The following is an 18552-nucleotide window of genomic DNA, read 5'->3' on the forward strand; positions in this document are numbered from 1 at the left end:
GCCCGTATGAAATCGTGGAAAACAGCATCCCTCAAATTTCCTGTTGATTTTTGTTCACAAGGGCTCTGGCTCTCCCTATCAGATCTACAGCTGCAATATCCAAACCAATCTCTAAATCCCTTTGAGTACTTCCAAATACGACATTTTTTAGGCTCCCTACCACAGACCCCACTTCTCCGCGACGTCACTCCTTTTGAAAGACTCTGTAAATATTGCCCTATGTCCAAAGGCACGATCTCTCAAATATACGGCATCCTCATTGATGCTGTTCTGCCTACTAATAATCCCCATGAATCCTCGTGGGAGATAGATCTTGGCCCTCCACCTGATGAAGAGGCTTGGGACATCATGAGACTGGCAATTGCTAAAACCTCTATCTCTACCCGCCTTAAAGAAACTTCTTACAAATTGTATTACCGTTGGTATTATACCCCAGTTCGGCTTTCCCATATGTTCCCTTCTGCTTCACCCCTCTGCTGGAGAAATTGTGGCCTCCGAGGTACCTAAACTCATATCTGGTGGACCTGCCGGACCCTTGAGCCTTTTTGGACCTCGGTTCATGCTCTTCTGAACAAGGTCTTTGGAGACCCGATCCCAAAAGACCCATGGACCTTCCTTTTAAGTTACCCCCCTCCTGATCTGAGTAAACACTCTGTTAAGTTGTTGTCTCACATTTTAGTCGCAGCTAGAAGTTTGATTGCCCGTAATTGGAAAAACCCTCTTCCACCGACTCTCTCTACCCTAAAATCACAAATCCGACATATAGCGGAAATGGAAAATATTACCTACTATCTTCATGATAGAGGCCATATGTTTTCTCAAATTTGGGCTCCATGGCTCTCATACGACAACACCTCATTACCTCTGCCCCCTGTGCTCACTACCCATATGTGATTCATGCGCGGTGGTTGAGTCTGATCCCCCTAATCCGACTTCCCTATGCAAACCTCCCTAACTGACTGAATATTCTTCTCTCCTGTTTTCCAATTGGCACGTTTTTCTTTCTTTCTACCTTATAACACTTCTTGCCCAGCATTTGGATTTTTCTATAATGTTTTGTTTCTCTTGATAGTCCTGTTCCCATCCTCCCCAATACCCTCCCACCCCCTCTACTTACCCCTTTCCCCCCACATGCTTATTGCTATTTATTTTATTTGAAAAAAATGGCTCATGTACACTATTCATTGTATTTGTGTTTTTCTATGTTTTTTTTTTATGAATTTAAAAAAAAAAAAGAAGTTATATTAATCCTGTGACTCTAAGAAGATGTTAAACTCATATTCTGAATTGCATAGAATATTTTAATGAAGCCCACATGGATTACTGATATCTCAGGAGTGATGTGATTATTTTGGGATGTGGTGATGGTTCCAATGACACAGACTTTGTTTTGGTGCAATATAGACAAATGCAAATGCTATGAGACCACCTCAAAATATATTAATAAAATTCTCAACAACGAGAATGGACTTAATAAAATACAGTTTTAATTTAACTTTAAGATAAAAAAACAATATTACTAAAAAACAATAAAAATGTGTTGGTACATTAGCATAAACACTAGCTCCATTGTATATAAGGGACTCCATGAACAAAAATCCAAAATTACTGTGCCTGTTAGCAAATAAATCCTGCAAGGTGCATGGATAAATGACAGCTGTTACAATTACCAGGTGTAGGCAGTCTGCACTGTACTTGGCGGATAGCCACACAATTGTATGGTCAGAGACTGCACTAGTATCCGAGTGGGAACTGGCAAGTGTGAAAGCTGCGGCTTTTGAAGTAGCAAAGGCAGCTTTCTGGAAGATACGTAATGTTCTGGTGTAGATAACAAGTCACGGGTAGTCCCAAAGGTGCGAAATAGTGGAACAAACAGTGAGGGGGTCACCACAATTAACCTTTTCAGTATTTTTCGGTGCAACTAATGGTCCCTTAGTAAAACTGAGTGTTTATAATCTCACTATAAAGAAGCCTATGGGTGTGGGCTAATGGCAATGGGCTTGATTCAGCCATGGACTCTATGTCGATGTTTATGCAACTGGGTGATTTTTTGCTACTGCGCATGCGTAAAAAGTCCTGAACACCCTTACTGTACATGTGCAAACCTAACTATACAATGGTGATTGCAATTTTCATATGGGATCGCTGGTATTATAGAAACAGCAACTGCATAGGCATTTCTCAGCAGTGACTGGGAGGTAGCCTGAAGTGTTCCCAAATAAAGGCTGCCTATATATATATCTTGGATGGTTGTATTGCAACAGTGTGGGCTTGGGTCATTGGTATTGCTAGAATACGGTTTATTAATGGTGGTATTGCTGCAGTGAAGTGTTAGAAGGGAATCGGTATGTACAGTAATACCGACCGACGGGATCCAGGCGGCCAGAATCCTGATGCCTGGATCCCGACAGGGTTAACATACCGACACTTGGTGGGCGGTATGCTAACCGTCCCCTCTCCCTACCCACACCCTAACCCTCCCTCCCTGGTGACTGAACCTAACCTCCCCCTTAGTGCCTAACCCTAACCCTCCCCCTTTTGCCTAACCCTAACACCTAACCCCCCACCCAGCTATTTACCTTTGGCATCACTGCAGTCGGGTTGCCGGTGCCAGGATTCTGACCGGCATATGTATTCTGGCACCGGAAAGGTAAGCGTCGGCATCCAACCCCCAGGATGCCGAACGCATACTGTTAGAAGTGGTGGTGTTTCTGTACTGCAGGATTAGAAGTAGGGGTGTGCACCGGCCACTTTTCGTGTTTTGTGTTTTGGTTATGGATCTGGATCTTTCTTCGTGTTTTGGATCTGGATTGGTTTTGCCAAAACCACCCTTCCGTGTTTTGGGTTCTGGGTTTTGTGTTTTGGATCTATATTTTTTTTGAAAAAAAGCATAAAAACAGCTAAAATCACAGAATGTGTTGGTTTTTCTGCTCCTATGCTATTATTAACCTCAATAACCTTAATTTCCACTCATTTCCAGTCTATTCTGAACACCTCACACCTCACAATAGTGTTTTTATGTCCAAAAGGTTGCACCGAGGTAGCTGGATGACTATGCTAAGCGACACGAGTGGGCGGCACAAACACGTGGTCCATCTAGGAGTGACACTGCAGTGGCAGACAGGATGGCAGTTTGAAAAACTAGGCCCCAAACAGCACACAATGCAAAGAAAAAAAAGAGGTGCAAGATGGAATTGTCCTTGGGCCCTCCCACCCACCTTTATGTTGTATAAACAGGACATGCACACTTTAACAAACCAATCAATTCAGCGCCAGGGTCTGCCACACGACTGTGGTTGAAATGATTGGTTCGTTGGGGCCCCCACAAAACAAGCTGGCAATTAATCTGTCCCTGCACAAACTGGCTCTACGGAGGCAAGATGTCGTCCTCATCCTCCTCATCCACCGAATCCTCACCCTCTTCAGTGTTGTGTACATCCTCATCCTCACAGAGTATTAATTCGTCCCAACTGGAATCCACAACAACAGATCCCTCTGTACGTTCTGGAGGCTGGTCTCCCTGGAAGAGCTGATAATTCATTTTTATGAACATCATCTTCTCCACATTTTGTGGAAGCAACCTCCTACGCCTTTCGCTGACAAGGTTCCCGGCTGCACTAAACACTCTTTCGGAGTACACACTGGAGGGGGGGCAACTCAGATAAAATAGAGCCAGTTTGTACAGGGGCCTTCAAATTGCCTCTTTTTCCTGCAAGTACAGGTCTGACATGCCTACTTGGATGCTGTCACCGATGTAATCCTTTAACAGACAGACGCATGCTTGTCACTGCTGCTTTGAGGATGCAGGTGCGGCTACAGCCCACACAATTCACAAAGACAGAAAAAAAAGAATTTTTTATTTTTTGTTGAGTGCACTTTGAGGGTTACACCACCCTTTAACAGACAGACGCACACTTGGCGCTGCTGCTTTGAGGACAGTATCATATGCAGTGACAGTAGACTTGTCAGAAATTGCTGGCACGTCCTTCAGTCCGGACCAGATGTCCAAACCGGCCCTTGACTTATGACACAGGCGCATGCTTGGCGCTGCTACTGTGTTGATACACGTGCGGCTACATCGCACACAAGTCACAAAATTGTTTTTTATTTTTTGGAGCACTTTGGGGGTTACACCACCCTTTAACAGACTTATGGGACACAGTCGCACGCTTGGCGCTGCTCCTTTGTTGATGCACGTGCAGCTACAGTGCACACAATTCACAAAGACAGAAAAAAATTATTTTTTATTTTTTGTGGAGTGCACTTTGAGGGTTACACCACCCTTTAACAGACAGACGCACGCTTGTAGCTGCTGCTTTTAGGATGCAGGGGCGCCTACAGCTCACACAATTCACAAAGACAGAAAAAAAAAGAATTTTTTTATTGTTTGTGGGGCGCACTTTGAGGGTTACACCACCCTTTAACAGACAGACACACGCTTGTCGCTGCTGCTTTGAGGATGCAGGTGCGGCTACAGCTCACACATTTCACAAAGACAGAAAAAAAAAGACTTTTTTGTTTTGTTTGGAGTGCACTTTTGGGGTTACAGCACCCTTTAACGGACAAGCCAGCCGGCCCTTTACTTATGACACAGGCGCACGCAGTCGCTGAATGGCAAAAGTGGGCAGAAATTTTTCGGGCCACCCAAAGGGTCTCCTGCACGCCCCTGTCGCTTTTCAGAAAATTCCGCACCACCAAGTTTATTGTGTGAGCAAAACATGGGATGTGCTGGAATTTGCCCAGATGTAATGCCCGCACAATATTGGAGGCGTTGCCAGATATCACAAATCCCCAGGAGAGTCTAAGTGGGGTAAGCCACTGGGCGATGATTTCCCTCAGTTTCTCTAAGAGGTTGTCGGCGGTGTGCCTCTTACTGAAACCGGTGATACACAGCGTAGCCTGCCTTGGAACGAGCTGGCGTTTCTGAGATGCTGCTACTGGTGACGCTGCTGTTGTTGCTGCGTAAGGTGATACAGTTACCCAGTTGGCTGTCACAGTCATATAGTCCCTAGTCTGCCCTGTTCCACTTGTTGACATGTCCGTGGTTAAGTGGACATTGGGTACAACCACATTTTTCAGGACACTGAGGACACTTTTTCTGACGTTTCTGTACAGTTTCGGTATCGCCTGCCTAGTGAAGTGGAATCTAGAAAGGATTTGGAACCGGGGACACACTACCTCCATCAATTGTCTAAATCCCACTGCACTAATGGCGGATACCGGACGCACGTCTAACACCAACATAGCAGTCAAGGCCTCAGTTATACGTTTTGTTTCAGGATGACTGCTGTCGTACTTCATCCTCCTCGCTAAGGACTGTTGGAGGGTCAATTGTTTAGTAAAAGTAGTGGTGTTCCTACGGTACTTCCTCTCTGGGATGATGAACAACTCCCAGCAGTAGCAACAGCACTAGGAGGAAGTGGTTCTTGATCTTTCCCTATTTTATTTTTATCGGAGAAAGTTTGGTCCTCCATTTATGTTACATTGATATATACGTGCGGCTAAGGCGCACACAAACACAGAAAATAATTTTTTATTTTTGTTGGAGACTAGTGCACATTGTGGGTTACACCACCCTTTAAGAAATGAGCCAGCCGGCCCTTTATTTATGGGACACAGGCGCACGCTTGGCGCTGCTCCTTTGTGGATGCACATGCAGCCACAGTGCACACAATTCACAAACACCGAAAACATTTTTTTATTTGGTTTGGAGTGCACTTTGGGGGTTACAGCACCCTTTAACGGTTAAGCCAGCCGACCCTTTACTTATGACACAGGCGCACGCTTGGCGCTACTTTGTTGATGCACGTGCGGCTACTGCGCACACAATTCACAAACACAAAAATATATATTTTTTTATTTTTTTGGAGTGCAATTTGGGGGTTACAGCACCCTTTAATGGACAAGTCAGCTGGCCCTTTACTTATGGGACACAGGCGCACGCTTGGCGCTGCTCCTTTGTTGATGCACGTGCAGCCACAGTGCACATAATTCACAAACACAGAAAATATTTTTTTATTTGTTTTGGAGTGCACTTTGGGGGTTACAGCACCCTTTAACGGTCAAGCCAGCCGGCCCTTTACTTATGACACAGGCGCACGCTTGGCGCTACTTTGTTGATGCACTCTGCGGCTACTGCGCACACAATTCACAAACACAAAAAATATAGTTTTTTATTTTTTTTAGAGTGCAATTTGGGGGTTACAGCACCCTTTAATGGACAAGCCAGCCGGCCCTTTACTTATGGGACACAGGCGCACGCTTGGCGCTGCTCCTTTGTTGATGCACGTGCAGCCACAGTGCACACAATTCACAAACACAGAAAATATTTTTTTATTTGTTTTGGAGTGCACTTTGGGGGTTACAGCACCCTTTAATGGTCAAGCCAGCCGGCCCTTTACTTATGACACAGGTGCACGCTTGGCACTACTTTGTTGATGCACGTGCGGCTACTGCGCACACAATTCACAAACACAGAAAAAATATTTATTTTTTTTGCACTTGGGGGGAGCACCCCTGATGGACAGAGCACCCCCTGGACAACACCACAGCATCCCTTTAGGACTGGGGCACTGCACAGGACTTTGGAGTGGACACAGCCCCTATGGACAACTGACTGCACAACACAGTCCAGCCAGCCAGCCCCTATGGACTTTGGAGGAGTGGACACAGCCCCTATGGACAACAGCAGCACAACACAGCCAGCCCCTATGGACTTTGGAGGAGTCTACACAGCCCCTATGGACAACAGCAGCACAGCACAACACAGCCAGCCCCTATGGACTTTGGAGGAGTGGACACAGCCCCTATGGACAATAGCAGCACAGCACAGCACAACACTACACTGCACTACACTACACTACACTACACAGCCCAGCCAGCCCTAACTCCCACCCTCCCTCTTCACTGTCCACAGCCGACTGAGAAAATGGCGCCGACGCGGGTACCTTATATAGAACCCAAAACCTGCGAGACCCGGAAGGCGGGATGATGACGTTTTGCCTCGATTTCAGATCCGAGTCAGGCAGGAAAAGTTGAGTCTGACTCGGATCGGCCTCGGATCGGGGGGCTCGGGGGGGTTCAGATTTCAGAAATCCGAACCCGTTCACCCCTAATTAGAAGCAGCAGTGCTGGAGGCGGTTTTGTTGCTGTAGTGTTGGTTTGGAGGTGGTTGTGTTGCTGTAGTGCAGGGTTGGGGGTGGTGGTGTTACTGTAGTGCAGAGATAGGGATATGCTGGGGCAATGTGTGTGGTGTTTTTCCTGTGGCGGGAAATGTGTTTTTTTTCCTGTTGAGGCCAATGTGTGTTCTTTGTTACTATAAGGGGGATGTAGTTTCACTGGGAGGGGGGGGGCTGGGCTCCACAAATTCTCGCAAAGGGTGCTAGTAGACCTTTGGCCAGTCCTGATAGCACCAAACCACTTCTAATATGCTAAATAAAAATACGACCTGTCCAGTGCAGTGAATAGATATTGAAGGTCTTGTTTGCTTTATACAGTGCATTTGACTAGTTTCTGAGCACCATCTTGTATTTGATTAGTTTTGAAATGGGTGAGGTTAGACTATGTAACCAATCAGATCATCAAAATGTTCACAGCGACATGGAATATTTCAAGAGTTGAGAGTACCAATCTTATTGGTACAGCATACTGAGAGAGTTGTTATCCAGAGCAACTAGGATAATAATGACCCTTATGGAGCTGGAATGGCCCAAATACAAAGGTACTCTACCTTCAGATGGTACTTAAGATAATGGATTAGAATCTCAGCAGTACACCTAAAGTGTATGTGTGATGGCGGTGTACACCTTGTAGATGTGAGGTATGCCCCTGACGGACACAGCACAGTTCCTTCAAAGGAGTATACAGTCTAACCAAGTATGGCTCACTCTGGTGTCCAAAGCACTGTAAGTAAGTTTACTAACAAGAGACTTTCATTGAGACCACACTAGGACCATCTGCCACCTCATCAGCAGTTGAACTGCCAGGACTGTTACATGCAGGACTTTGCTCCTCTGGACTGCACATTCCCTTTCTATACCTTTCTCCTCCTTCCCTGTATGTTTCATGTTTTATGATCTATGTTTTATGCATTGCTTTGAGTATTTGTTAATTGTCATATGTACTTAATTGTCTCTATTAATATAAAAAGTTTGCACATCATTAATTTGCCATACTGCATCAGAAGCCACTGTCGATACCCAATTTCAGCATTAGATCCCAGCAATCCTTACTGTTTGTGTTTTTGTAATATCACTATATGACTGTTACTTGTTTTTCACTGTTATTCAATTGACTAATGATTAGTAATGCATTGTTACTACCATCTCCTTAACGCTTAATAAATCATTTTCCATACCACTGTTTCCTTCCAGTATCACACCACAGACGTACAAGGTATACGCCACTATCACACATACATCTAGGTGTAGCACTGATGTTCTAACCTATAATCTGTTACAGCGTCCAGTCTATAACCGTGCGATTGGGCAAGAGAAAACAGGAACAGTATCATATTTGAGGGGAGGACTGTAGACTAGTAAAATGTACAAGAGGAAAGAAGATTTACATGATACAGTGCACTTACATATTAACAATACTTTTTACATATTACCAATTACTTTTTATTTACATTCTCTATTTTCTTCAAATCTCAATAATAATAAATAAGGCAATATAAAAAGATAGATGTGTGTAATAAGAATACAATAAATTGATTACAAAATAAGAGCTAGTTTCTGTTACTTTCTATATACCTCATCGCTTTTTGGTCTTTATTCATACTTGTAATGAGATATTTTGAACACTTTAATGATATTCTTATCTTTTATATATTTATGTTCTGTTATTATGATTGACCTTTAGTTTTCCAGTCCATTCTTAAATGTTTTTTGTACATTTCTGTACATTAAATCACACACATACAAAATGTTTTCCAGTCCTTTCTTAATTGTGTTTGGTACATTTCAATACATTAAATCACACACATACAAAATGTTCCTCCTAATCACTAATAATATTCTCTCATGAGGAAAAAAATCCTTTCCCAATGCTATCCTATTCAGTTAGCTACATTGTATAAGTAATTAGAACCTTCAGGCATTTACCAAATATTGATTTAATTTATTTATGGGGATCAACTAGTTGCTGTTAGTTTATCCTGTAGTTCTTCTCATCCCCTAGACTGTTAGCTGATAAGGATCCCTAGTTTCCGACTCTATATTTTCAATTGGTAGAGATTTATTTTAATCCCTGGAATTGGCTAATTAGTAACCCTTTCTGTGAACTTCTATTCATATGTGATTCAGCAACCCTCGGTCATTAGCAAATGTGTGTTTCACTTTTTTAAGAGTAAAGGGGCCTATCCATTACACAACTTTGTGAACAATCTGACCAAAACCAGGATGTTTTGATCTCATTGTTCACAAAGTCTTGTAATGGATAGCCAGTAAGGACCAGCGATGCGCACGCACGCTGGGTCCTTGACGACTATCTACTGAACCTGCCCAACAACCTGACGACGCTCGGCAGGTTCGGCATGTTCAGAGATAGAAGGGCGGACTCCTGCACTGAATGACGTTCAGTGCGGGCACCGTACCGCGGCGAACTGAAGGTCTGAACGCTAGACGTTATAAACCAGTTATGACAATTCCAATAGGGAGAGAACATTCAGATTTAGCAAGTAAAAAGCAACAAAATAAGATTCAGAAGGAGTAGTGTACAGTAATTTAACAGTAGTGAAATGAGGCTGCAGTCAAGCTCTGCATAGATTGTGGTGGAAAACATATTTCTTAATGAAATGAAGTTCAAACTTTTTAGTTATATTCATGTGCACACACCTTTATGTCAGGAAACTGTCCTAAATATGTATCAAGTGTTATCAAGGCTCCGTCCACTAATTTCTGATGAAAATCTTCCCAGAGTGCATCACATTTCTGTAATAATAACATAAAACATGATCAATGAGAAACAGAGATAGTAAAAGTAATTTAAACTGCAAATGACACTATTACAGACTGATATTTTTATACTGATGATTACTTCATTATAATCATGACTTTTATAATTAAAAAGCAAAATAATAACACATGAAAGCCCACCTACTGTATCAATAAAACTGGAAAGGGTTTGGGATACAAATAGACACAGAAAGATATACAGTGATCCTCTTATATGTCAGAGGGGAATATATCTAATACCACAGGTTAGAATGTTAGTTCATGCCAGTTGTCAGCTGAATTATCCACTGATCGATGCTTGTGTAATGTCCAGCAAAACTTAGAATGTACAGTACCATGCTCTTGAATGCAATGTGAATACTTACCTCTCCTACCATTTTAACATCATCTCTCCCATACCATTCCGGCTCATAAACTTCATGAAGAGATTCTGTAAGCTTTAAAGAAGCCTCTTGCATGCCTAATATAAAGAGATAAATAAGTTGTAATACATTTGTATGCTGTAACAAATATGTTCTACAAAGATCCACTACAGCAGTATCCTTAGTAATCCATTAACATGAAGGTATATTGAGTTGGCTGGGATTTGAGATGTGTAGTCTGTTCATGCAGCTAAAGTGCCCACAGCTATACAGTTACAGACTCCAGAGCAACCCACTCGATATCTGCTGCAGTTCCGACATTTCCGAGAGCAGCTGCAGCCCCCATTTATATGGGGTCTGTAATGGGGTGTAGTAGGTATTACTGCCGGCGGTTCAAAATCCCGACAGTGGAAGCCCAGCAGGGGTGAAGATCCTGATCGCTAATAAGGTAAGTATAACTAGCCCTATTTTCCCCCCTAACCCTAACCCTTCCTTGGGGTACCTAACCCTAACCTCCCCCCTAGTGCCTAACCCTTACCCTCCTCTAAGTGCCTAAACATAACCCCCCATTCCCGCAGCCTAAACCTAAGTGTCCCGGGGGGGTGCCTAACCCTAACCTCCCCCCGGGGGTACCTAACCCTAACCCCCCCTTCCCCTAGCCTAAACCTAACCCTCCCGGGGGCGTGCCTAACCCTATGTCCCCCGGGAGCCCTGACACCTAACCCTCCCCCCGCGACTGTCCGCACCCAGCGCCTGGCTTACCTTCGTTCGGTATGACGGGCGTCGGGCTCCCTTTTTCGATGCCTGTCATTAGTACCTTGCCAGGACTTGACAGTCGGGAAGCCGGCGGTCAGCATTTAGACCATCAGCTTCCTGACTACATCCCCTGTAAAGCTGTCAGATTTACCTTTACATTCTGTTGTTTGGCCCCGATAAGTAACACCATCTCCAGGTAGCGTTATACTATAGTAGTTTATGTATTACCATTTCGCAAAATTTACCGGAAATGAGTTGGCAATGCCGGCTGCACATGTGTGTTCAGCAGACTGCGCACACGCAGAAGGGCCATGGCTCACAATATAGACGTGAAATGATTGCTGTTGAGATCATTTCATACATCACAGTGATGGGTACTTTTCAGAGCCTATCTTTCTGCATGTGATTTTTACTACATTCAGGCAGATGTGCATTTCTTATTAAATAACAGTGATAAGAAATTCTTATTATCGGGTCAAAAAACGATAATTAGTAAATATGCCCCCTGGCAACAGTACAATGCTCTTATAGGGCCTGATTATGAGTTGGACGCAGTGACGATGCTGTACACAATTGCCCGATTTTTAAGTCTGCTCATGCATCTGAGGCACACAGTGCATGCGTCCCAATTGTCTGCACTCAGAGGCACAGTATAGAATTAGGCAGAGTCTGTGAATTTTAGTGGGTGTTCCTAGGAGGTAACAGGGAGACGGGTGTGTCACAGGCGTGTCGCTGAATGCGGCTGCATCCAAAGTCGCACAGCCGCTCATACAGGAGGCTGTGGCCAGACAGAGACATTGCACCTGCCATAGAGCCATGTGCAATTTTCAGTGGTGTGAACGGAATGCACTGTCTCAGGATGCTGCAAATGGGAGTCTCAGCTTTGTGCAAATCGGCCGCAGCATTAACATAAAATTCAGGGGTATATTTATTTACAGGTCAGGTTTTAGAATTGGAGATGTTGCCCATAGCAACCAATTATCATTTATCTAGCACCTTCTACAATTATCATTTACCTAGCACCTTCTACAAGTTAATAGCTAGAATCTGATTGGTTGCTATAGGCAACATCTCCACTTCTAAACACCTGCACTTCAGAAAATATACCTCTCAGACTTAGACTCATAGGGGCCAAATGTAATAGGGTGAGAGTATACAACATGTGAGAGATTAGCAGTAAGCTCTCACACTTTTTAAACTTGGCCAATGTAGAGTCTGAGAACATGCAAACTCAGATGTTTATTACCTAAAAAAACTCTCACGATATAAGATCTCATCCAGATATTTTCCCATTTTGATAAAACTCGACCAATGTGAGAGGTTACTGCTAAACTCTCACATTTTCTATACTCTCACCCTATTACATTTGGCCCATAATCTCTAATTCATATCACAATTTGGGTTTAAAAGTACTATAATGTAATAATCTATTCAGCCCAGAAATAAGAGCAAATACAGCAATAATAATAATAATAATAATAATAATAATAATAATAATAATAATAATTAATAATAATAATAATTCACCCTTTGGACAGGAATAAGACAATCATCAATTTAACCATTAATAAAGTAAGTTACATTTGTAGCTTATTATGTACACAGAATTCTTCCCTCATGTACCAATAGCTACAGCACAATTAGGGGCCTGATTCAGAGTCGCACATTATCCCAATGTTCATGGAGTTAAGTGATTTTTTTTTTGCTACTGCGTGTGCACGCAGATCCCTAATATCTCCAATGGCGCATACGTTACAGTGTGTACACACAGAAGTCTTGCTGCAATTGAGATGCACAGTATTAGAAATGTACTACAAATGTGTTGGTCATTCCTGATTGGTGACAGGGAGGTGGCTAAACAGTCTCACATAAATGTCCTGTCTTATGGAGGTGTTAGGGGAGTGTCGCAGGTGTGTCGCTGAAGAGTTTGTGTACACAGATGCTCAATCCTTTATTGTAGGCCATATTCAGAAAGAGAATCTTCATCTGCCATAGGGCTAGGCAAGTTTTGTTGGTGCAACCGATAGTGGCGTCTAAATACGCATCAGGCATATTACTCAGTCTACAGATGCGTGGGCGTGGGCATCAGTCCTTGCACAGTCATAAGCACAGATGTACACCAGGGAAGAACTTTGTAGCGCTATTTGCATAAAGTCGCAGACGGGCAACCTCCAAAAGATGCAATCGCGGCCATGTCTGCTGCCACCTCTGAATCAGGTCCTATATGTGTGACACCACAGAAACACTTTGCTCGAACCATTACGAGCATTAGGAAACTTTGTAACACAAACTTTACTCAAAGTCTATCACTGAATAGGAAGAGGAGGTTTCAACTCTGATAGACTAAATCAGCGGTTTTCAAACATAATTCAATGCTAGTAATACTCGCTGTGAAAATTATTTTAATTCATCACATTCTAAAAAAATATAAAACTACTAGTACTATTGACCCGTCGTTAGCTAACTGCTGTACGCATGTTGTGTTGCTGCTGATCAGGTCCTTTAACAGCTCGTCAGTTGCACAGTTCTAGGCTGGGCACCAAGGACATGGAGTTAATGTACAGTAGGAGTTGAAGTCAATGGCATTTGTTGGTGGTGGGTGCGTGTTGCGTCCAGCTTTATTGTGCATGTTAGGGGCAGATATTTTAGTGCATTATACAACAGATGCTAGGACAGCACTGTTCAGCAGGGCCTTAACTAGGGTGGTGCGGCCGGTGCCGACGCACAGAGCGCAGTGTGCCCTGGGGCGTAACTGGCTGCCCACCATCACTTACTGCTGCGTATCTTAGCAGCAGTGCACCCGTCTCCATTCCTTCACTGCAGCCCTGCGGACTGCCTGTCTTAGCTGTCATTAACAGCGTCCCCAGCCGGCTTCCGCACTTGGCGTACTTTCTTTTTGTATGGACAGGAGAGACATCATGACTTCTCTCTCTCAACACAGTGGCAAGAAGAGTGAGGAACCTTTTTTCTGGGCGTGCAGGCAGCATCCAGTACAGTGACAGACAGTGTGACATTATTAGTCCACACTCAAGGTGGCAAGCAGATTCTGCCCTCAGTCCACTCCAGGCATGGTCATCAGTTTCTGTGCCTGGTCAGAGTATCATTGACCAGGTTAGTGATGCCTACATATGTGAGAGAGTTCTGGCGAGGAAGTGGGTATTTCTACTATGTGGCATAATGTGTAAGGGGGGAATTGTACTTTGTGGTATAATGTGTATGGAGCATTACTACTGTGGTTATATAACTTATAATGTGTAATGTTAATTACTACTGTGTGTGTATAATGTGTAACGGGCATTACTACTGTGTGGAGTAATGTGTAAGGGACACTGTGTAGCTTAACATCTATCAGGGACACTACTATGTAGTGTAATGTGAATATATTACTGGTACCCTCCATTCACATTAAGGCATGGTGCATACTGCCTGCCGCCATCTTTGAGCACTGTCCCGCTCCCATCACTCCCTGGGTCTCAGGGTCACAGTCAACTGCTGGAGCTATGTAGTGTGATGTGTAGCTTAATGTGAATGGAGGTTACCAGAGTTTGACCATGCCCCTTCCCCATGAGACCACTCCCCTTTTTTTGGCATGTGCGTCTGCGGTGCGCACTGTCCGTGTTTACAATATGGGGGTGGGGTGGGTACCAATGCTCTTTCTGGCACAGGGCTTTGTACTAGCTGGCTGTGGTAAATGCTTAATGATATGCAAAAGGCACAATTTATAATATTTGTCACATTTATTCACCAGGGGTACTGCTTGTGTAGGCACTGGGACCTTACAGTAGGTTTGAGTCCTTATGAGGGTCCAATTTACATGGTGTTTGTGATAACCACATGACCCCATGCATTTTTCACCAAGGACTTACAACTAGTCTACTTTCCACCCAAGGACTTACAACCAGTCTAGTGGACCTGCGACTTGGGGGTTTATATACTAAGCAGCAGGTTGTAAAAGCCGGCACTTCAGATCGTGTTTATGCCCGAAAGTTCAAAGGGCATTGCTTATACTAGCTGTATCTTGCTAGTAAAATCATTGCTCTTTCAAGTTTCGGTCATAAACATGCTTAATAAATAAACCCCTTGGTGTTTGTGTTCCTGTGGCAGGTAAACTGCACTATAAGCATCACTGGGGCAGCAACTGATATGAAAGATAAACATTCTTGGATTGTACAGCGCTGCATAATATGTTGATGCTAAAGAAATAAAGTATAATAATTGTAATGATGATCTACTAATTACAATAATTTCAACACCGAGCTAATTAATCTACACATTCATTGTTCTGGTTGATTTAAAGAAAGCTGTAAAAATGTTACTAAATTCTATTTGTATGACTGCAGAGGGAATCAATATGTAATACCGCCGGCCCGACAGCGGAAGCCCGGCAGGGGTGAAGATCCTGACAGCTAAAAAGGTAAGTATAACTAACCCTATTCTTCACCCTAACCTTCCTTTAGGGGTGCCTAACCCTAACCTCCTCCCTAGTGCCTAACCCTAACCTCCCCCTAGTGCCTAAACCTAACCCTCCCCAAGTGCCTAAACCTAACCCCCCCTTCCCCGCAGCCTAAACCTAAGTCTCCCGGGAGGGGTGCCTAACCCTAACCTCCCACTGGGGGTGCCTAACCATAACCTCCCCCCTAGTGCCTAACCTTAACCTCCCCACTAGTGCCTAACCCTAACCCTCCCAAAGTGTCTAAACCTAACTCCCCCCTTCCCTGCAGCCTAAACCTAAGTCTCCTGGGGAGGGTCCCTAACCCTAAGTCCCCCCTGGGAGCACCTAACCTAACCCTCCACCCCCCACGGCTGTCTGCGCCCGGCACCTGGCTTACCTTTGATCTGCATGCCGGGTGTCGGGCTCCCGGCATAGGTCTAATGACAGGCGTCAGGATTTCAATGCCTGTCATTAATACCTTGCCGGGATTTGACAGTCGGGGAGTCGGCGGTCGGCATTGTGACCATCGGCTTACTGACTGCATCCCCTGCAGAGTTATCATAAAAATACCCTGAAGAATTAAATGTCATCACTGGAAGACAGTAGAAGGCATCTATATAATGTATTGTGTAGAATGGTAGACTAGCTAATGAGCTAAAGGCCTGATTCAGACCGCTCGCGAGCGCTAAGTGCTCGCAAGCGGGTCGATGGTGCCCTAGTGCACATGCGCACGACAGAGGGAGCTCCGTTGTGTGCATGCGCGAGACCCGAATAGCGATGACCAAGCCGTCGCTATGGGTCTCGCACCAAAGGGGGCGTGCTGTCGATGGTGAGTGACAGCACGCCCCCTTTGCTGCCCAGACGGAGGCGTTCCCATGGGAACGCCTACCGTCTGGGGCCGGCCCCGCTGACATCACTAGTGATGTCAGTGGGAGTGCTTTTGGCTCTGATAGAGCCAAAAGCACTCCTGGACTTGCGGCAGCGAGACCCTACCGCAGGGTCTCGTCACAAGCCCGATGGTCACGATGGTCTTGACCATCGCGACCATCTTTTTGGCCGCTCGCATAAGCTGTGGGTGGTCACCCACAGCTATGCGAGCGGCCGGGAGGCCGCTCCAATTTTAGGTAGGAGAGCCCTGATTCAGAGCGAGCGCTCTTGTCAGAGCGTCTGGCTCTGAATCAGGCCCTAAATTCATAATTGTGTCCAAAAATTAAAACCAATTTTCTAACATATAATATATTTTGTAGTGGGGCGTAGTAGTGTAATACACTCTCCCTAATGAATCTGCCTCACCATCAGGGTGAAGAAGCAGGAGCTGATCACTGTCAGTGACCCAAGGTCAGCTGACTGTTGTGATGTGACATTGCATAAAATATTTATATACTGACAGACAGAGAGACTGGTGTTTGCCAGCTGATAGTTGATTGCATATTGTGAGTCACACAGGCCGAGTCTGTTACAAAGCAAAACACGCTGCCAACCTACTGTATATTTAAATCTGTTAACCATGGAATTAAGAACTCATGGACCCTGTACATTTCTAAGCAGATGTATCTACAATGACGGACTTCTTGTGTTGCAATGTGATTTCAGTAAGTACTAATGCGTTATATATGTCAACAAGTACAATGTTTGCATCTGCTGTGTTTTAGTCACCTTGGGCTTCAGGTGCTACTTTTTTCTTTGGTTTCCAAAGACTAGGCAACGAAGGATTTGGCAGATTATATTATAAAGATGGACAGAGTGTTCCAAAGCAAACTGTTAAATTGGGTTGAAGATCTCCATGAAATAAATAATCTGACCTATTAACCCTACTGTATACTTTTTATCCACTGGAGACCTGTGTTACACAGCTCCACTAATACTCACATGAACCATAATTGTTGTAGGTTTTCAAAAACCCAGTGCCTGGGAGAATTGTGGGTATGAAGGCCCCATTCTGTAATATTGTACTTGCTATAGACCATAACAATTTGGTCCAGTCACTGATGACTATGGGCCCTAGATGAAGAAACTAAAAAAATTACAACACAAGAAATTTCATAGTACCATGAAATAGTTAAAACTAGCTGAAGTACCGGCTGTTGTCTCTTCAAGTTATTAACTTTTATTATGTGATGACCTCCAAATCCATCCAGAGGAAGGCCCAGAACAGACTCCCTTGGTCAAACTTCAGGCCGGCGCACTCCGCTGTGATGTCCGACCAGGACCCCAAGCACTCCATTAGGCATCCCAAACCATTTTCCACCCCTCTGTGAAGTTTTCATCCAAATCCATCCAGTGAAAGCCCAAGAACAGGCTCCCCAGGTCAAAGTTTTGCCCAGCATACACCAACGGGACGTCCAACCAGGACCCTAACCCACCTAAAACATGGCCAGGATCCAACTGGAACACCTCGCATTAGTGTCATCCCAATTGGTGCAGGGGTGTCCAAATGCATAAATGGACAGACAAACAAACAGACCAATTAATTTTTTATATAAGATATCACAACCAACTTTTGTAACATCTCTTCCCAAACTGTCTCTCCTCTACCATTTAGCCAACTTTCAGATGTTGTGCCTGCAACATCAAAGTAAAGGTCGGCAATAGAAAATTAATTACAGACTCTCCATCAGGCTTGGCCTTCTCGGAGCTTATGTCCAGCTGTTAGGACAGATGGATGAAATCTAGTCCAGCAACTACTAGAGGTATAGTGTAGCTCCACTACTTGGTACCAATACATACTGTACACATTCATAGCTAAACTCCACAAACACAGAGATTAGTAAATTTATTATTGGTTATTTATATAGCGCACACATGTAATGCAGAGCTTCACAGAGAATTATTAATAATTCATATCATCCCTACCCCAGTAGAGCTTACAATCTCTGGGCCTGATTCAGAGCCGGAAGCTCTTTCAGAGCGCTCGCTCTGAATCAGTGCCCTCTCTCTCTTTTTTTAGAGCGGCCTCCTGGGCGCTCCCATAGCTGTGGGTGACCACCCACAGCTATAGCGAGCGGCCAAAAAGATGGTCGCGATGGTCAAGACCATCGCGACCATC

General features: G+C 44.2%; 1 protein-coding gene across 1 annotated transcript in view; it reads right to left on the minus strand.

Moving 5' to 3' along the window:
• AMPH (amphiphysin) overlaps positions 1-18552 on the minus strand; it is a 289944-nt gene that overhangs the window by 86906 nt on the left and 184486 nt on the right. Inside the window, exons 4-5 of the mRNA XM_088478141.1 lie at positions 10322-10416; positions 9837-9932 (exon numbers count right to left, since the gene is read on the minus strand). Coding sequence (XP_088334267.1) covers positions 9837-9932; positions 10322-10416 — 191 coding nt within the window. The remainder of the gene's footprint in view (positions 1-9836; positions 9933-10321; positions 10417-18552) is intronic.

This window comes from Taudactylus pleione, unplaced genomic scaffold (genome assembly GCF_031769625.1).
Source record: "Taudactylus pleione unplaced genomic scaffold, aTauple2 ptg000208l, whole genome shotgun sequence".
NCBI classification, from domain to species: domain Eukaryota; kingdom Metazoa; phylum Chordata; class Amphibia; order Anura; family Myobatrachidae; genus Taudactylus; species Taudactylus pleione.